This window comes from Vanellus vanellus (assembly GCF_965231255.1).
Source record: "Vanellus vanellus genome assembly, contig: HAP1_SCAFFOLD_433, whole genome shotgun sequence".
Taxonomy (NCBI): Eukaryota; Metazoa; Chordata; class Aves; order Charadriiformes; family Charadriidae; genus Vanellus; species Vanellus vanellus.
Window position 1 is genome coordinate 74,475 of NW_028128156.1, and position 19,712 is coordinate 94,186.

Consider the following 19,712-nt stretch of genomic DNA (forward strand, 5'->3'; position numbering starts at 1 on the left):
TAAGGGTCTGAGTTCAAAAAATAGATTGGCGTGTGGTGTCCTTTTTGACAATCGATCTTGTTTTCACCTCTGTTCCTTTGCAGTCATGGATGTGCAAGCATTTGAGAGGTTGCTTGGGCCCTGCATGGACATTATGAAGAGGAATATAACACATTATGAGGAGCAGCTGGTGGCAATGTTTGGCTCTAGCATGGACCTGTTGGATCCAGGGAATTAGGCACAGGGTACCTCAATGCCTTCTTAGTTCAAGACACAGAAAAGCCTCCTATCAGCAACACAACTCACAAGGAAAACGGACACTACGGAACAGTTACTGCTGCTGTCTTCTTGGGCATTTTAGAAACCATAAACAAGTCTCAGCACAGATGGATTGCTCACTCCCTGCCTCCACTTTGCTGCTGATACTTCATTATTAGACCTAGATTAAAGATGATTCTAACCCTATGTTCACTTACTTGGTTCAGAATGGCATCTGTCCAACAGTTCAAGTGCCTGATATGAAACCCAAAGTGTGCAAGATATAGAAGCCTCCTTCCTTCTCGTGTTACCGTTGGGATAAATTTTCAGATCAGATTCAGTAGTGGGAGGTTGCCTGTTCTGCAGAGGCAACCTGTGGAACATGAGCCTTTTATGGCTTATTACCTTCATCTGATGCTTTCCTTACACAATGTCAAATTTGCTTTTAATTGTAGCATCTGGGTTTGAAGTTAAAATATCAATGCAGCCAATTAATAAGGTGGCACTGAAGTTTTCTTCCACCTGCTGAAAGCTGCAGGTACTATAGCTCTTTAAACCAAGTAAACTGAGCTGGGGACACGGGAAAGTCTGCTTAGCAACAAAATGCAGAAAATCAAGCATTACTATATTTTAAGTGTTTCCTGAGCAGCAAAGAAAATTGTTTTACTCTATGCTGCCCAAAAAAGTGCAGTGGTTCAGATAAATGGCCTGAAGGTATCATAATTGTCATCTCCCCAAATTTGCTCCTTGTTCCTGACACTGAGTACGTTTTATTGTGGTGAGATCACAATACATGACCTTCTCTTGCTTACGGAGATCCTTTATACTGCTAGATTTCCCAGGGCACTGTTGTTGACTGGGTCAGTTTTAAAGCTTTTTAAGGAGGTGAATGTTTTGTAATTTAAATGAAGACTACTTCTGTACTTGTTTACAGGAGCCCCCCCAGTCCTAACATTTCACAGTATTCTAACTGCATTACACACTTGGATGCTTCCAAATACCATGTTGATTTGCTAAACTTTTCAAAAGTTGGCAACATTTGACTTTGTAAAGCAAATGTCTTTGCTGACTATGCAGTTGGTGTGTTTGAGGAGTCTTTTTGGTTTAGGTGATAACTAAGCTAATTATGTTTATCTAAAATACCTGTTAAATTTGCAGCATTTATTAGGTAGATTCTATTTCTATAGCTTTAATGACCTTAATTGGCATACTGCTGAGATTTTATTGAGAGTATTATCTAAATAAGAATCAGACCATAAGAAGGACATTTTTATGGTGTACAAACAGAATATTTATATTAAGACATTGAATTTGTAGGTAATAAATCTAGTGACCCTTTGAATTTGCATTCTTCTGCAGCTCGGGCAAAACTTACTGGTGTTTTATGGGGTTAAAAAATTTTAATTGTGGATTTTTTTTATTTTTAATTCATGGCCACGTGAGCAAGATTAGAAGGATGCTAATGTTGAATTCCTGCTTCTAGTTACCACAGTGGACATTTCTCTAAGGCACGAGATGCTTAGCTGCAACTCTTAAGTCGATTTCTGGAGTTTTTTTTTTTTTCTAAATGGATGAGCTCCTCCCAGTTCCTGCAATATGAGTAAGATGGAAACTTGGTAAGTTTGAATGGCTGTTGTCCAGTTACTGTAATTGGAGTCATATTTTTATATAATGCAAATGATTTGTAACGGACACCACTGAACTAGGTGTTTCCATATTATTAAAGTCCTGGTTGTGATGTCTAATGGCTGTTCTAACTGCATGTATTTTAGAACAGTGAATTTCCCTTGCTTTATTGTTTTTTTTGTTGTAAATTATAGCCAAAGCAGCAGCAGGTACTTCATTCATGCTTCCAAGGTTTAACACCAAAGACAAACTCATTCTTTTGATTACAGAACTTAAAAACAAAACAAAACAAAAACAAAACCCAGTATCAAACCAACAAACAAAAAACTAAGAAAAAAATGAAGAAAAACACTCATCACATCCTCGCATTGGTTACAGATAAAACTTTAAGATACTTTGAGCTCCAAGACAAGAAAGAGTCTGAAGCCAGCTCATGACCGTCTTGCGAACCAGACATACTGGTCTCCAAAACAGCATGAGTTTCTGTGCTGCCTAAACTGTCATGTGAATTAAAGAGAAACTTGCTGTGAATAATCCTCAGCTGGCCTTTGTTGCTCCCAGGCAGAATATCCTCTCTTTTATCCAGAGGAGCCTGGCAGGTTGGGCTGCCTTACAGATGGATTCTGGTTCTTACAGCCTTCTGGTTCTCTGCGGGACAGGATTGTATACCTCAGCATATGCAAACATTGGCAATTGCTTTGAAGCTTAACCAAAAGAACAGGCGAGGCTGATGTTAGATTCTGAAGGTAATTCTGTCTGGAAGGGAGGATTTGTTGGCTTTTAGAAGTCAAAGGAAAGGATGGGAACGAAAAGTCAGAAGATTGGGATCCCATGCAAGCAAGAAGCTTTTAAGTTTTACCTTTCTCTAGACTCCCTGAAGCAAAGGCATACTGGGCAATGCCATCCTGCATCCAGGATCTGTCTGACATCATTCTGTGGTGTAAAGAGGCAACCTGACCTTGAGCTGAAAGAGAATGAGCCTGTAAAAAGGCTCGTCTGTTTAAAAGCTATAATTTGCCATGCGCCTCATTAGTTTGGTCTGGTTTAACTAACCTGTTCTGTACAATTTTGGAGCATGAAGATAGTGAGAGAAGCTTGTAGTAAGATACTCAACATTCCCAGGTATCTGGTTAGAGCACCAGCAGTGATCAAAGTTGGAAAGCATGTGAGTGGTGATACCAAGACCAGAGAGTGAAGTGAGGCGCCTGTTCGTAAAGATCTGCCGCATCACTGTATCTCAGCTCATCCCTTTTCACTATGACTGTTCATCACAGTTGTTGTGGAGAACGGGCCCAGGTGTTGCGTTGTTACTGCTGTGTTCAGTAAATCTGCTGTGGAGTCTCTTGAAATTGGCAGTAGAGAGATCTAGTTCTTAATAAAGGAACTCAGCAGCAAAGTGGGCGAAGAGGATTGTGTCTTCAAGACTTAGAGGGGAAAAAAGTCTCCTGTTTGTGATTCCCTGCTTGTGATTGTTGTGAAGTCAGTGAGAGGAGCTTCCGGTGGTCAAATATCCTGGCATATGGTATTTTTTAATGTCACAGCATAGGTTTCACAATGTAAAGAACAAAAAAGAGCAAAAGTGCTCCTTTTTTTAGAAACAGAAGTGCAAAACTTAAAACTTGTAAACAAAACTTTAAAAACAAAGTGCAACTTTGCACCGAGGGCAAAAACCCAAAACCCCTTTGAATGTCACTTCCATTCTTTCTTTTCTGTTAGCTGAAAGTGGACTCTTGTTCTTGACATGTATTTGTAAACTAGTCTTGCCAAAATACAAACACTTGGGTTTTTTCACTCCAGATAATCCTTGTTGTTACAGTTATTACTGATTATTTTCACTTTTTTCAAACCATATATTTTATTTCAAGAGGCCTTCCTTGTGGATTTCCTCCTGACCGTCTGCAGCGCTACACTGCTATTTCAAGATGCAAGAGAAAGTCACTAACCTCATAGGAGAACACTCAACTCCGCTTAGCTGGCTGGAGCTAATAATGCGCTACTAATTTTCCTCTGCTCTGTGGGGCAGGAGGGGAATTAAATTCTGCATAAAGTTGCTACCTCAAGGCTCCAAGTGCTTTTAAAGGTCTTTCACTTGGGAGAATTTCCTAAGAGTTCTTAAAATCGGTCTGTTCTTTTGAGTTAAATGTTGCGGTTTTTTTAATTGTTTCATTGAGGGACCCTTATTTTAATTCATTTTACATTTAGTACTTGATTCTCAAAGGATGAACAGCTGCGAAGTTTGGTTCTTGCACTATAGTGTTGAACGTGAAAGAAAAATATCTGCCATATAAACAGATGGTTCTAACAAGTTAAACCACTCTGGGGTTCAGCTTCACTTTTGGTTAATAAAAAACTGACATGTTGTGTCCAGCCTTCCTGTACGATCCTGTGTGTGCTCTTTATTGACTTACTGCAGCTGACACCACCCCCCCAGTGCTGTCACCAGGAGCGGACTTCACAGCAGCTCACGAGATGGACTCGGGAGTGCCTGAGTTACTGTCGCTTGTGTTATCAGAGCCTTATGGGGAACAGCACTCGCCCTGTTGCAATAACCAAAAGAGATTTATACATTACCTGACCACCAAGTTTTGCTGTTTGGTGATAAAATTTTACTAATATCTTAAAAATAATACCAGTTTCTGTAGATATTATTGCTCCCAATAAAATTGGCTGCTCTGACCTGTCTGCCAAATTATCGTAGAACTGATTTGTTGTTTGAGCACTGTGCTGACTGGTTCTCGGTTCCTTGGAGAAACAGTATTCCTGAAGGTCTCTTGCTGGCCTACACTTACAGCAAGCTTTATGTGGCAAGCTGCCTTTTTTTAACCTAACTAACAATTTGAAAAGAAAGTTACTTTGGCACATGTGAAACTACCCGTTCAAATAATCACTATTTGCTTTTGCTTAAGTTTAGTTTCTAAACACTCTATTTTATGTACAGCTTGAAAGTTAGTGTGGGAGAGTAGTTCAGAGGGATTGTGGTGCTAAACATGAGAAAGCCTCTGCTGGAACACAGTACTTCAGCTTTGGGCGCTTTAACTGGAGGAAGATGTTGATGCCTGAAGGGGTCGAGGGCAACAGCATGATAAATATCTAGAAAAATGTTACATTTTACGGAAGGGTAAGGAAAAACTGTTTTGTTTTTTTTTCTTCCTGTAGAAAGAAGGACTGGGGGAAAGGGGACAGAGACTATTCAAACAAGGAGGAATGATCCCATATTGATCAGGACAGGCCTATTAATATGGGGTGTAAGCTACAGCAGGGAAGCTGTTGATTAAGCATCGGACAGATCTGTCTGGAAGACAGCTAGAACAGACCGCTTGGGGGAGCGTGAAGTCTTCCAGCACTACATTTTTTGATTATTTTTTCTTCGCCCTGAACAGTTGTAAACTAGCTCTGCTGAATGCTTAGAATATCTGTCTGAGGCAGGGGTGGATTAGATAACCTCTTGGGGAGGTTTTTGTGAGATGTGTTGCTGTTTTCTTATGAATACCTCTTTAAAATCACTGAGGGCTTTAGCTGACACAAATACGCTGTCTCCAGGCTTTGTGCCACATCAGCAGCAGGAAGATGAAAACAGCTCAGTGCCTGTTTAAGAGAGGGAGATGTGCCCTTTACAGCCTGACACGCAAGGAGGCTGTCGATGTGTTAGGGCTCAGGTCCAAAGCTCGCCAAGCACCTGGGGCAGAGGAGGGACAGAGAGAAAACCCCAAATCCAAACGCAGAAAACAGCATGAACCCCAAAGTTCCTTTGCACAAACTGAGTAGCTTCATGGCAAAGGCAAACAGCGTCTTGGGGGCTGGGCCCTAACTCAGGTGCATCAGGTGGGTGTCAGACTACTGCAGTGTTACTGGATAATTTATTTTTTTTTTAAAGAAGAAAGACTGTAAAGTTCTTGAGAATGATGTTTGATCATTTTAGCAGAGCCAAGATACTTCCATCCTTTCTGCTGTTTTCTCTCCGAAGGATGTATTTCACGCTAATCTTCAGACCAGCCCCACGGATTCACGCTGGTACTGAAGTTTTTACCTCCTCAACTTGGTGCTGCCAACCTGCTTCTGTGTACTTCTCAATCTGTTCCAGTGGTGGCTGCTGCAAAACGGAGCCTGAGATAACACGGTGCCTTCGGCGTTTTGGTGCCAGACAACACACTCCACCAGGAACTGCATCAGCACCAACGCAATCTGTTTACAGGGGAGGTGAAGGAGCAGCTCTGCTCACTTCTCTCCAAGAGCGTGTTTATTGCGTAGTGTTCAATATTTGTCTTCCTGAAGCCAAAAGCAAGTGTGTAGCGCTCAAAAGCACCATCTGTTCCCACAGCTTCCCAGAGATTAAGGCTGCTCCTTGCCTTCCTCAATCTGGAAAGGCTGAGCTCTGCTTTCCCCCACGCCCGGCCGAGGGGCCCCGGGCGCGGGCCTTGCCCGGGCCTCGGCGCGCAGGGCGGGCGCAGCGCTGCTCTGCCCGGGGCCGGCGCCTCCCTCGGGGCCGTCCCTCGGCCCCGGCTGAAGCAGCGGCGAGCGCAGCCCCTCCCCAGCAGCCGCCTCGGCGTATCGGAGAGGCCTCGGGGCAGGCGGCGGCCGCGGGCCGGGCCTGAGGCGAAGCGCCCTCAGCGGGCCCCCTCCCGTTCGCGCCGCGCGGTCGCCACGGCGACGCGGGGGCGGGGCGCGCTGAGCTGACCCCGCGGGGCCGCCGTAGAAGGAAGGCCGGGCCGGGGCGGGCCGGGGCGGGCGGCTCCGCGGCCTGCGGGGCGGATGGCGGGAGCCCAGGCGCCGGCCGCCACTTTCGAGCGGCGGGTGGTGCGGAGCGGCGCGGAGCACCATTATCTGCGGGTCCGCCTGTGAGTGAGCGAGTGTGTGTGAGAGAGATTGCCGCCACCCCCCTCCGCCGAGGGAGCCCCCCTTCCCATCCCGCCCTCTCGCTCTCCTTCCCCGCAGGGAGCTGCCGGACGGCGGGGCCCGGCCGAACGCGGCGCAGTTCAAGCAGCTGGTGGTGTCGGCGCTGAGGGAGCTGCACGGAGAGGTGGGCCGGGACCGGGACCAGGATCGGGATCGGGCGCCTTCCCTCGGCCGGCGGCTCCGGGCTGGGGACGGGAGAGGCGCCCGGGAGCGGCCGGCCTGTCCCTGCCTCCCGCGGTGGGTTTTCTGTCGGCGCGGCCCCCGAAACCGGCCCGTCTGGCGGGAGCGGGGCAGGCGGGGGCCGGGGGCCTGCGGGGGCCGGGTCGGCCTGCCCCTTTGCCGCGCCGTTACCCGGTGCCCTGTCACTCGGTGCCGCGCTCTCCAGCCCGCGTCCCAGCCCGCTGCGCACGAAGCTGGGGCTGTACCTCTTGCCTCCGCGTCCATAGCGAAGTACCCGGCTTTTAGAATTTGGGGTATCGGTGCTTTTGCTGCAGCGAGGCTTCGAACGGAGAGCTACGGGGAGGGAACAGCTGCCTGGAGGGGAAGTCCGCAGAGCTGCGCTCGCTGTTTGCCATATCGCTGGGTGGCTTTGAGCAAGTCACGCCACCGCTGGGCCCCCGTTCCTCCGGCTGTAACGCGGAACTAAAAGCGGCTTCTGTCTGAAGAGCTCCGAGGGGAAGGGCGCTGTGTGAAATCCAGCGGTGGTGTAGCGGAAACGCTTGTGTGGGAGTTGAGCGTAACTGCAACATCTTTAATGATGCCATATGCTGGCAGTGAATTCGCTTACTTGCTTGTAAAACACTATAAGAGCACAGGACGGTACTTAGTAAATAACGTGTTTTTTCATAGGTTGGGGCAGCTTTGCCTGTTGATGTCTTGGCATATGAGGAAAAAACTCTGTCTGCCATATTAAGAGTGATTAGCAGGTAAGATGCAGCAGGCAGGCACTTCAGGCACTGCCATAGAAATATGTTTCATAAGAAAACAGAACGCTTAACCTAAGAATGGTCTTTGATGAATTAAGGCTAACTTGCAGATGTCTGCATAGAGTATACAGAAAATAAGAATTCACTAAGCTTTTGTAACCTACGTGCATCAGTATGTTATTCCTCCTTTAAAACAGAATGGGCTGGCAGGACCATTGAAATATGTGGCTTTAAATTTATTTCTATGGTAAAGATGAGAATGGTCACCAGGTTTAAATGGTGAAGACAACTGTAGGTGATTTGGGGGAGGAAGGAGCTTAAAGGCCCGGAAAGAATAAGGCCGGTAAAGCGAACTTGAAAAGGTTACAGTATGTATCTCTGTATGTCAAGGACAAGAGACTGCAGTCATTGCAATAACACTCCGGGGCACAGTGTTGCTCCTGGAACTCTGGTGAAATTACCTGTGGTTAAACTCAGTTAAGGTTTCATTAATCTTCATGTAATATGCTTTTATTTAAGATATTTACACTGCAGGAAAACTGAGAACAACAAATTTTATTAATAAAATTAATTTTCTTTTTATTTAGTGGTCTTGTCAAGCTGTGGAGTGCTCTAACGTTGCTGGGCTTCTATCAGAATAGGAGGTGTGCCTTTCGAGTGCTGCAGGTAAAGCCCTGCGGGGGATGGATGATGTCTCCCAAATGTCAGTTCTTGCTGTAAGGTTGTCTGGCTACCTGAGCACGCTGCCTCTTTGTAGAAAGATGGCCTAGATGCAAAAATGTCTTGGTTTGGGAGTGAAATGCTTTTCAATGCAGGTGCGTAAGCCTGCACTGAAGTAGTAATGGATCTTGTAAAATGTGACAGTAGTGCCTGCCTCATTACTTAATGGTTTCGTTCCAGTGTGGAGTCCTGATCTCATTAATACATCAGCAAGAAAATAATTTCTGGAAAGTTTTGTTCTTGGCCCACACCTTGGTCCCATCTTTTATTTCCCTTACCCCATTTCTTCCCTTTCTAATAGTCACTGTCGACTGACCTCATTTAAAAATGCATGTGTAAACATGCACTTCCAGAGCTCCTTTTTTTTCCTGAGGGTGCTGCTTAATAAAATGAGTTCCAAGAATTCTTTGTCTCCAAAGCGATGGCTAAACAAAAATCTGCTCAGGCATAGCTCTGAGCTTTTAATCTTTTCTGTAAAAGGGAAATTTAAGTATTTTCAGCTCTGTATGTGTTTGGTGTTTTGTTTTGTTTTTTAATGCTTTAGTGTTTCTTGCTTTGTCTTTGTTTCTCCCCCAAACTAGACATCTCCATTTCTTCTTGCGTTATTTGGGAACAGCAGAGAACTAGTCTTGGACTGAATGCAGTTGTTGGTTTGGTTGTACACAGCAGAAGTTGCTTGAGATGTTGCAGCCCTTCAGGTATGGAATTTCTGGAGGGGATTTCCGACAAAGAGCCTTGACAAAGCTAACAGTTATCAACTCACTGCTTGGACGTCTCGTACTTCAGCGATTACACGTAAAAGTTGGAGATAAAGCTGAACTTACCAAAGCTTTTACACAGAATGATGTTGTTACTTTTTCTGATTTAACAGGTGACACAAATCCTTTGCATTTAAATGAAGATTTTGCAAAAAAATCTAGGTTTGGAAGAACTATTGTGCACGGAGTTTTGATCAATGGACTTATTTCTGCAGTTCTGGGTACTAAAATGCCCGGTCAAGGTTGTGTATTTCTTTCTCAGGAGATCCGATTTCCAGCTCCTTTGTATACTGGAGAAGAAGTCACAGCTGCAGCGGAAGTTAAACGACTGAAGGGTTCTATTGTGCACATTTCTGTGTCGTGTAAAGTCAAAGAAAGTGGAAAGACTGTTATGGAAGGGATGGTGAAAGTAATGGTGTCAGACAGTTAGTGCTGTCAATCCTCTGCTGCATTGCTATAAAGGCCAGAAATGCACAGTTGGTTCAGACTCTGTCTTTTTATGTGACATCTCTTAATCCAGTAAAGTTGCAACAAAAAACCTTCAAAATGTTTCAAAGACAGCGCACAAACTCAATCCGCATAGCAACTGTGTTAAGAAACTTAGAGCTTTTTATTTTTCCCTGTGTACTGCTAAGATGAAACCAATGGAACAAGGCACTTACTGCGACAGAAGTGGCACGTTTAGACGAGCTGTTGCTCTGCTACAGTGGGAAGTCTGCAGTGGCGGGGCTTACACTGAGGCTGTTCTTTTCAGCAAAATCGCAATGCACGCTAGCTATGTTCATTTCAAACTTGTTCACTCTGTACAAACTCGTTATGTTGCTAAGGAGCACTGGTGGGAAGGGACTATGCTGTGTGTTTAACAAGCAGAACAGAAGTTAGAGGTATTGACACTTGCATACTGCCAGATCAGTTGTCATCTCCATGGCCCCTCTAGCTGATGTTGGTGCAGTGTGCTCTTTTGCAGTGTTCTGGCTAGTAAAGCCTTCCTTAGCTCTGCAAATAAGTAGTAGTCAGCCTTCACATAAACAATGTGCTCTGCCTGATAGAGCTGGAGATGTGGCTCTCATAATGCTTTCAAATTCTTGAGATACCTTACAAAACCTGATTATAAACAAAAATTTACCTTTAATGATAAACGCCTCTGAAACTTGCTTCCCAAAAGCAGAGTGAAAGAGGCTTTTAAAAAGCCATATTGTCACTGCGTGTGCTTATTGCCTCCACATGCTCCTGTGGGCAAGACAAGCAGGGGCAATTTTGTTGAGTACTAATGATATGGCATCTCTCTGCTTATTTGTCTGTGTGAACGTGTATTCCTCTTTGCCCACTGAAAATACTTTGGTTGCTGGTAAAGTAGGCTTTTGGTAAATTCATTAGTAAATCACCTGGGTTAGATTATTTTAGTACCAACATAAGATTATTATACACTAAGAAACTTGTTCTCGGGAATGATGGGGAGTAAAAGTACAGGCTGCCTTCAATTGTTGGTTCATATAATTTTCTGGCGAAACCTGTCATCCCCCATCTTCTCTGCAGCAGAAATTCATCCGTAACTTTTCTTGGCTGCAAATCACCTGGAAAGTTGTTTGCTATGACAAGAGAGTTTGTCCTCAAGCTGTGATGAAACCCACTGGTAAAACAGTTAATGTTGTCTGGGTGTGATGTCTGGTTCCTAAAAGCAACTGAGCTGTAACACCAAACCCCAGGTGTCAAGTCAGACTGGATCAGAGGGAGGGATGGTGTTTAAGCTGTTTGGCTTCAACGTGCCCTCTGCTGTCAAAGCACTGGGTTCGGCCTGTTCACAGCATGGAACAAGTACTTAGGGAGAGCTTTCCGTATCTCGTCTGTAGGAGTTCTTTCCCCTTCCCCTTCCCCCCTGGGTCACTGCCTCATCACTGGCTTTTGCCGTACGAAACTCAGGTTTATCAAAGTAGGCATGCGCCTCTCCTCCTTCCGTGTTCACCAGCCTCCCTGGGTGGGACGTTGTCGTGTTAATGCCTATTAACAAACCGAACCCAATGTGGGGATGGGCCGTAGTTGAGGGGTTAGGGCAGCACTCGAGCCCGGGTCTGGCCTGCTGGGGGACTAGGAGGAGTGGTTTGGAAGGATTGCTCTGTCAGCCTCGGATGTGGCTGCTGAACCACAGCACACAGCCCCTTCTGCCAGTGTGGAGCTGCAAGAGGGAGAGATGAGGCTATTTATGATAATTGTTTGACAGGTACGACGAACTCCAGCTCTGCAGTTGTACTTACAACGTGTTAAGTGAGGTTAATTCCTGAATACGGTGTAAAAAGACAAAAGGAAATGCAGACCAGCGTTCAACAGGCAGTAGGTTCCCAAGTGCTAAGTAGTATTGAAATAAAGAGTTATCTATGCTGCTACAATGAGAGCTAGGTTGTGGAACTCAATTTAACAACAACTTTAAATCTGTATTTAAAAAAGTAACGTATCTACAAGTTGAGTAGAAGATGCCGGGTCCTATGTGATTTTTTTATGATAGTTTAACTACAAAAAAACCCCACCCAGCCCCAAAGGTAGAGAGCAGCAGGCGCGCCAGCCTTTTTCACTTTCTCTCCCCGCGAGGACCAGCGGTGTCCCGGCGCTCGTCGCCCTCCCGCAGCCGTTCGCGCCGCCGGGCCAACACGGAGCGCCGGGCACGGCGGACTTGGCCACGGGGCCGACGTACCGAGAGCGAAGCACCGGGCAGCCACATCCGCACCCCGTCCCGCCCGCTCCTTCCCGCGTTACTCACCGCGGGGGACGGACCGCACCGGGGCGCGTGCCGCCGCGTCAGGCCCCGCCCGCCCCGCCCCGCCCCGCCCCGCTCCGCCCCGCCCCGCGCGGCCGCGGCGCCCTCTGGCGGTCGGTTGGCCGGCGGCGCTAAGGCCCGGCGGCGGCAGCGGCGTCGCGGCGCTGCCGTGTTGACAGCGGCGGCCGCGCCGCGGGAGCCGCTCCCTCCTCCCCTCCCACCGGGAAGCAGGTTGGCGGCACCGGGGCCCCCGCTTCCCCGCCCCGGTATGGCGTTCATGGAGAAGCCGCCGGCCGGTAAGGTGCTGCTGGACGACACGGTGCCGCTGACAGCGCAGATCGAGGCGAGCCAGAGCCTGCACTCCCACACGGTGAGCGGCGCCGGCCGGCGGGCAGGCCGGGGCAGGGGGGGAGCGGGGGGAGCGAGGTGAGGTAACCGGAGGCAGACGGGTAACGGCGGGAGCGGGGAGGCTGTCCGGGGTACGCGGGGCCGGGCCGGGGCGCGGGAGGGCGCGGGGGGGAGCGGGGCCCGGCCCCGCGGCCTGCGGCTCAGCCCGGCGGGAGCTGGGGCCGTGCGGGGCCCGGGCAGCCGGTGCGGTGCGGTGCGGTGCGGGGGAGCAGCGGGGCCGAGAGCGCGGGTTTCACCGCCCGGGGAGGCAGCCCGGGGACGGCGTGGCGGTGCTGGCGGTGCCCGGTCCCCCGCGGCCACCGGGAGTTGTTCGGCTGCTTCTCCTCAGCCCTGCGAAGCCGCCGGTGACGGGGCTGCGGGGCGCGGGCTTCGGGCAGTCCCCGGCTCAGCCCCGCTGCCGGGGAGGCCTTGTGCCGTCTGGCGGAATAAGTGGGTGTAATTTCTGCTGTGGGTTTTTTTGTTTGTTTGTGGTTTTTTGTTTGTTTGTTTGTTTGTTTTTTTCGGGGTCAGTTACAGTGCTCGGGGCAGAGGTGGGTTCTGGTCGCCTCATTCCGGTACCTGCGGTGAAGTTGCCTTCGAAGGGGCTGCCTTTGCCGGGCCACGGCTGAGGGCACGGCCCCGCGCGCTCTGTCCTGGGGAGCGATGACACCCGCCAGAACGAGCCCCACCGTGACTCTTCTGTCACAGACTAATTCTTCTGGGATGTCTCGTACATGCACGCTGCCTCCGCAAGAGTGTCTCTGAGCCGCTGTCTCTGAGCACGCGGCAATGCTCCACGTTTCATAATCTCCTGTTTGCAGTTATTTTCCGCTTTAAAAAGTAGGTTTGCTTGTGGTATGACAAAGCAGCGCTGTGAATCAGAGAGCGAACTGGCTGTCACTGCTGATCCCCGCTTCCACTGGGAGCGGGGATGCTGGGCTGTGGAGGAGGCCAGAGGTGCTGGCGCGGCAGGTACGCTGCGGGAGGCGTTTGGACGTGGCAGGAGGGTGTTCCTGCAGCCCCGCACACAGCCCTGGTGCCTGCCTTGCTGATCTCCCTTCCTGGTTCCTTGCGTCTGGTGAATACTCTTATTAACCTGAATTACCATGATTGTAGATTTGCCACAGGACACACAACTAATGTGTAGCTTATCTTATTAAACACTCTTCCCGTAAGTAATCTGCACTTAAGAAGTGCTTTTGTGTGTGAGGAACCCAAGTTAACTAATGTTCCAGTCTTCCTCTGAACAGAAGTTAGATAGGAAAAATTGTCCAGAAGATCATGTGGATCTAGCAGGCTATGGTGCTCAATTGTTGCGACTCCTCTTATAAATAAAACTGAAGAGGTTTATTTTTTGGCAAGCCTGATACCTTTTACCTGTTTCAGTAGCTGGGGGGTGCCTGTGCCAAGTCCTGTGAGAAGCTGTGTAACTTCTAACACTCCCCAGTTAAAGTCCAGATTGCAGTTTCATTGTTAACTTGGTTCCATCGTGCCTTATTACACTCTTTTTTTTTGCTAGTGCAAATGACAATAGCTTTTTGTGTTCTTTCCTTTGGTTTGCATGATTCTGGTTAGGAAAAAAAAAAGTCAAAAAATTCTTTTAAAATGAGCACTTGGAAGTAGCTTTTCAATCCAGACTCTGTGTGTGTGTTGTCTTGTCTGGGTGAGTGTGATAGCAAACTGTTGCTCCCCCCTCTGTCTTTCATCTCTGTATTCTGTTACTAATGGATGTTCGGAAAAAATTCTCTACGGATTTGTTCTGATCTTTTGTTAATAACAGAATGCTGGAGCACTGTGCCTTTTGATTTAAAATCTGTCTCTAAGATACATCTATTAGTAATTGTTTGTTTTACTGCAGAAGCCCTGTTGATAGTTGAAAGATGGCTTGAAGTGTGTGTAGCACAGATGGCTTATATAGAGGCAGTGTGGGGTATCAAAATACAGGAAGCCGTAACACAGCATTGGTTTCTTATTTGATGTAATTCAACTATTTTGTCATTTTGGACACTTCATCTCATGTTCCTGATATCTGAATAATTTGTGTATTGATGGGAGGCGCTGTCCCCGAGTTGAACTTTCCTGGTTTAAATAAGCCATGCAAATAGATCCTTGTGTTTGAAGAGGTGTGTAAATGAAGCCCCTCTAAGAAACGAGGGTTGAAGTGCTTTTGTGGGGCATCAAGACTGTATTGTACTTTGTTATACTGTAGATGTAAGGAAGTAGGTTGTCATTAACTGAATGCTTTTTGGGTTTGTTTCTCATCCCACCTCAAAGTGATACCTTCAAAAGATGTAGCTCTATACAATTCATCATCCAAAACTAATGTTTGGAGAATGAGGTCTTCACATGCTAGACTTGTTCTAAAGCTGAAATACAAAGGCTTCCATAAATAAACTTTCTATTCTTTTGTCGGCAGCATGTATTAAGATTTTATAATGCTGCTTAGTGTTGCAAGAATTGCTTTAAACTGGCATTTATAATTTTTTTTTCCTGTAGTTCATTGCTTAAAAAAAAATCACTCATATGAAGATGATCTGGGTCCAGCTGAGATGCAACTTTAACGTGGTGACTGAACTAGTAATAATGTAAACCCTCTACGGGTGCTGAAAATAGACAGTCTTCTGAATAACCAGTTAAGGGAAAGGAGAAGAATTTCAGGAAAAGCTCTGTGGACATGGTGAAATAGCAAGCAGAAGACCAACGCTTGTGTCAAATGAGTACTTTGCTTGTCTATTGTTCTAAGCAGCTTCTGTTAATTTAGATTTAATACAACAGACTGGGTAAGTGTAAACTTGATAGCATTGAATCAAGGGCTGTACTTGGCAGAGGCTGAGTTTCTGTTTCCTGGGAATGAAGGTGAAACTAAAAAAAAAAAACCAAAAGTGAAAATAAAACCTGAAACTGCTGCGTACTTACCTGATTTCTCCAGAAACCTAAGAAGGGTCAAAGCTAGTATTTAAAATGTTCTTTTGAGGGTTTGCAGTTTTTGCTTCGAAAGAGCACGTCAACCCCCTAGTAAATGTGGCTTGTAGATTGTTAGGAAATCGACTGCAAAATCTTCTGATATGCTCACGAGCTCTCTATGTTTCTTACAAGCCAGAAGAGCTCAGAAGTTCTTACTGGAGTTAGTGCATCTCAGCTGGGACACAATGTCTATGCTTTTGTGTTGCAGCAGAGAAGTTGTCAGCTGAGGCTTTCTTTCTGCGTATTTATTTTAATGATAATTGAAGGTGAAAATGACGCTTTTTCTGTTTTACAAAAGTTGTTTCCCCGGTTCAGCGTCTTACAAGCAGCCTGAGTTCTGTTGATGTGTGCAGCTACACACAAACGGTTCCATAGTGCAGGGTTTATGGAGTCCGTTTCATTTTGAAAGCCAGATAAATTTGTATCGCAGGTACATTCCAGTGGTACCTCACTTAATAGATTTGAAATTACCTGAGCAAACCCCGTCAGCTTCGTTTAGTCTCCTGCTACGTGCTTCAATCACTAGCACGGCGTAAGAAGAGGGAGCAGCTGTACAACCTCCGGGAGCGTGTTGGGCACCTTTTCGTAGGCGTGGGCCGGTGCCCCTGCTAGCTATCCGTACCAGCGCTTTTGCAGAAAACGAAGTGGTTTGGTGCCGTTGCGTTCCTTGAATTCAGTAGGAGTGGAATTGCGTCCAATATATTAAGCTGTTTGCACGTGTCTCATCTTAATGCCAAATGTTGTGTTCTGAGCACAGAGGCATTTTCAGCGCTAAAGCTTTAATAAGTTTTGGCTATTGAACTTGCTTCATATTGGAATATCTCATCTGTGTATTCACTATTTAAAAGTGGCTTTCTTTCGAAGCCTTAAAATAGGATGTGTTTTCTTCCACAATAATCTAGGCATATTCCTTAATAAGAACGGCACGTATGTGCATACAAGTTTTAGAGCCCTTTAAAGGAGTAAAAGTGATACGTGTACTTCTGAACATTCCTTCATTCTTTTCTGAAGTGATTTTCCTTTTTCATCTGTTTCATGTTGAAATTGAAGTAGTCAAACAGCCAATTTTGCTACAGTACATTGTTGTCTTAAAGGCATTTGGAAATGAACAGCTGCAATAAATCCCTCTCATAGCACGCTTTCAGGGTTTTCCGTTTTCCTTAAGCAATGATGCATGTTGACACTCATAGCTTTTAGATTAGAAAAATGTTTCTATTTTTCCTATATTGTTCTGCGATACAAAAATGGAGCCATATGTTTCTAGAACTGTAGGATTTATTTTAAAAGCTTGTAAAGGACTTCACACATCTGCTTTATAAGGAATTCAATCTCTACAAGGTTGCCTTCGCTCTGGAAAATAAAATAATCGTGAAGTTGCTTTTAGAGGTGGCTTTAGACAGGGAACTATTAGAGTTCACTTGTTTGAGGTTTTGGAAGTGCAGTTCCTCCCCTGGACTTACTAAGCTTGACCACCTCCCACCTCCCGCCCCAGCTGGAGCTCAAAAAAGAGCTCTTTCATCACACCTAATTTTAGATATCCCAGTTTCCACTGGTGAACTTACTCAATCGGTATCGCATTTGTGTCTCCTGCAAAGACTGCAGTCAAAATAGTAGTTGCTGCATCGTACCTTAGAGAATCCATTGCCGTAGAGATCTCGCGGTGTACTTAGAATATAATTACCAGCTACTGGGTATTTCCTGAAAAATACTGAGTATTTGGCTTTTCTGGCGAAGGCCGCGGGGATGCAGGGTACTGAACTGCTGTTGTGTCTCTCCAGAGCTTTCCTCGTTCAGTGCATTTCATTACATGTAAATGTGTGTCCTATTTTTTTTTTTCATGCAGTTATCCTACTTCATAGCTTCCACTTGTTGAACGGCTTACTCATTACTACCCCAGCGATACAGCCTGTGAGGAACTACATTATGTCCCGGGACAAACACGTGCCTTGTTTAAAATGCAGGTAAACACTGCTGTTGCTGCTCATGCCTCCGATGGGTTTAACGGCAGGCTGTGCAATAGCAAAGGAGCGCTGTGCCCTGCAGCGAAGAGGTCCCTGAGCCTGAGCAGCTTTCCTGATTTTGTTGCTACTTTTCACATGGGAGATTTTCTAAATAAACATTTAAAAGAGCTTCTTACTAGAAGTTGTTCCAATCCAGCCTACTTAAGCAGGGATTGTATTCATGCTTAATTAGGCTTTCCTCTCTTTAATGCTTATAAAATAAAGCCCTTTCAAACTTTTAGTTGATGTGACCTGAAGGCGACCTGGATCCTTATAATGGTTGGCTTTTCAAGCCAGTTGGATTAACAGATGTACAGCAGAAATCTGTGAAAAATAGACTGACCATCCTGAGCCAGAAATTTAGAGACTATTTTCTTGGGAAAACAGAATGTATTACCCAATATTGTTGAGACTCTCTACATTATATTGTATGAATCTCTAAATTCGACACTTGTTCTTTCCTATTTTGTCTCTGCAAAAGCCCTTCTTTCCTGTTTGTTTTCTGTTTCAAAAACCAAGAAGGATGATAAACAGCAGTTGTTAAACATTTGGAGGTGCTTTGCTGTGTAACTTTCCCCTAGGAATGTTAACAAAATTATCTGAGCAGCTCTGAGCTGCTGACGCTGATGTTTTCAAAAGTGCTGGAATGCCAGGGAATAATCTCGGTGAATGTGGGGGGAAAAAACGGCTGAATGTTGGCTCTTTATGCAAATGGGTAAGTTCAGGATAACGGTAATTCCAGGCAGTGATTGTGAAACTGTTCCTGGCAAAGGACTGGAGAAATGCAGTGTGGTCGTCAGCGATCCATGTGGATGTTTGGAAAATACTCTTTATCAGAAACTCTATCCAGCACTCTGTAGTGGTAGGAAGAAGATTTTAGGAAATGACAGTGCGCACCCAGGGTCACACAGCTTTCCCTGCTCCCCACCTCCTCCTCCCAGCACTTGTTTCCGCTTCCTTGACTGATGGGAGCAGCCAGGAAATGATCCCATAGGTGAAACCGCTCTGCTTCGCATCTTTAAAAATCTATACTGAGCTGCTGCTGCTGGAGTATCGCGGTTGTGGCAGTGTTGGTGGGAAGGGCAGCAGGCGTACAAACCGTACCCGTGTGGGAGTCTGGAGGGCTCGGGGAGGTTGTCCTGGGGAAGGGCTTTATGGCCCGTCTGGGGGGCGGCTCCTGTGTGTTTGCTGCCAGTGAGCTGGCTGCCCGCAGGCCAAATCGGTCGCGTGAGGTTGTCTCTCTTCTGCGAGCTGAGACCTTCCTTTGCCAACTAGCGGCTGTTAGGGCCCCTTTGAAGTTGTTTGGGAAACTGAGTCATAGGGAGGATTTCGAGCCGTTTGTGTGGGAGTGAAGAAAGCCGTGGGAATTTCTGCTTGAGCGTCGCTAACCGAGACCTCGCTGAGCCCGGTTGTGGGTCCCAGAAATTGTCGGCAGGAGTGATCTCTGGTAATTACGTAGCCATTTCTGAAGCCTTTTCCATCGTATTCTCCTGTGTTAGATGATGCAGCTGACCAGAAGCGATTCTGCGTGTGCCTATCTGTTTTCCTTACGCTGTCATTTGTTTCCTATGGGTACAGTCTCAGTCCCACTATCAAATCGGGCTGTCTCGGAAGAAAACTGTCGTAGTTCAGATTTTTTTTCCTAAACAAAACAGGATTTGGCAGGGTAATAAAGGCTTTCGTGCATTTAGGCTTTTTCCTTGCAGAGTTGAAAGCTCTTCTTTGGACCTATGGGAAGCTTATATCAGCGGCGCTAATTATAATCCCAAGACAGGCTTGTTGCCCTGTGGAGGCAATAGGAAGTATCGACTTCTCACTGAAACTCGGCATACTGTGCTCTGCTGGTTGTGTGTCGCCATGGCAGATATTGGGAGTGGCGGTGTATTTCTTCCCGTGGCTTTTCTACTGGAGCTGTTCTTTGACTTTCAGTCTGGTTGTCAGCTGTAGGGAAAATAAACCCCAGAAGGCCATTTAGGCTTTTTCATTATTTGTATTGCCAAGGTAGTGCTGAAGCGGCCGTTTCTCCGTTACGGGCCGCGCGGATGGAGAGAGCGTGGTGGGGACTTAGCTTTTCCATACCTGCAGGGCTAAGGACCATGTCCGGAGAGCAGTGCTCTCTCTTGTCGGGTTGTGAACCTGTGGTGTAAAGACAGGGCTCAATTAGTGCGTTAGGGTGCCAAAGCAGAACTGGTTGGGAAAACACTTGCGTCTGCGTGGAAAAAATAGTTGTGGCCCAAATCTAGTTCTGTGATGTAATCTTACTGTGAGACTGAGCTCTGAGCCCCGAGCTGGTTATCACTCGGCTCTCCAGAAGAGGCGACTGTCGTATTGATCAGAGCGGGCGTATGCAGTAAGATGCTTTGGCGGTTGTCTAATGAATTTGAGTGTTCTGCCAGCCCGAGGGCCTTCTCCTGGGCTGCAGCAGAAAAGGTTAATCGCTGCATAAAGAAGA

The 19,712-nt window shown here is 46.6% G+C and overlaps 4 protein-coding genes across 8 annotated transcripts in view; all 4 read left to right on the plus strand.

Moving 5' to 3' along the window:
- LOC309684695 (cAMP-dependent protein kinase type II-alpha regulatory subunit-like) overlaps positions 1-4,230 on the plus strand; it is a 67,037-nt gene extending 62,807 nt beyond the window's left edge. The window contains exon 11 of the mRNA XM_082500561.1: positions 84-4,230. Coding sequence (XP_082356687.1) covers positions 84-217 — 134 coding nt within the window. The 3' untranslated portion in view covers positions 218-4,230. The remainder of the gene's footprint in view (positions 1-83) is intronic.
- A 2,346-nt stretch (positions 4,231-6,576) lies between these two features.
- On the plus strand, positions 6,577-9,639 carry LOC309684692 (ribonuclease P protein subunit p14-like). The gene is made up of 6 exons (XM_082500557.1): positions 6,577-6,698; positions 6,796-6,880; positions 7,606-7,682; positions 8,270-8,348; positions 8,984-9,100; positions 9,423-9,639. The coding sequence occupies exons 1-5, from the start codon at positions 6,613-6,615 to the stop codon at positions 9,038-9,040; spliced, it is 384 nt and encodes a 127-aa protein (XP_082356683.1). The 5' UTR covers positions 6,577-6,612; the 3' UTR covers positions 9,041-9,100; positions 9,423-9,639.
- Positions 9,084-9,639, plus strand: LOC309684691 (hydroxyacyl-thioester dehydratase type 2, mitochondrial-like; the record flags this gene model as incomplete). The annotated part of the gene is made up of 1 exon (XM_082500556.1): positions 9,084-9,639. One exon carries the CDS (start codon positions 9,084-9,086, stop codon positions 9,588-9,590), a length of 507 nt encoding a protein of 168 aa, XP_082356682.1. The 3' UTR covers positions 9,591-9,639.
- A 2,452-nt stretch (positions 9,640-12,091) lies between these two features.
- Positions 12,092-19,712, plus strand: part of LOC309684688 (PX domain-containing protein kinase-like protein) — a 36,873-nt gene continuing 29,252 nt past the window's right edge. The window contains exon 1 of one of the 5 annotated variants that reach the window (XM_082500550.1): positions 12,092-12,279. In XM_082500550.1, coding sequence (XP_082356676.1) covers positions 12,178-12,279 — 102 coding nt within the window. In that variant the 5' untranslated portion in view covers positions 12,092-12,177. The remainder of the gene's footprint in view (positions 12,280-19,712) is intronic. The other 4 variants (XM_082500552.1, XM_082500549.1, XM_082500553.1 and 1 more) reach the window with 4 other exon arrangements.

What these genes read in the sequence shown, in the direction of transcription:
- LOC309684692 (XM_082500557.1), top strand. Translation starts at nt 6,613, where the DNA reads ATGGCGGGAGCCCAGGCGCCGGCCGCCACTTTCGAGCGGCGGGTGGTG. An exon ending in CATTATCTGCGGGTCCGCCT is followed by an intron (nt 6,699 to 6,795) that starts GTGAGTGAGCGA and finishes CCTTCCCCGCAG; the next exon opens with GGAGCTGCCGGACGGCGGGG. An exon ending in ATATTAAGAGTGATTAGCAG is followed by an intron (nt 7,683 to 8,269) that starts GTAAGATGCAGC and finishes CTTTTTATTTAG; the next exon opens with TGGTCTTGTCAAGCTGTGGA.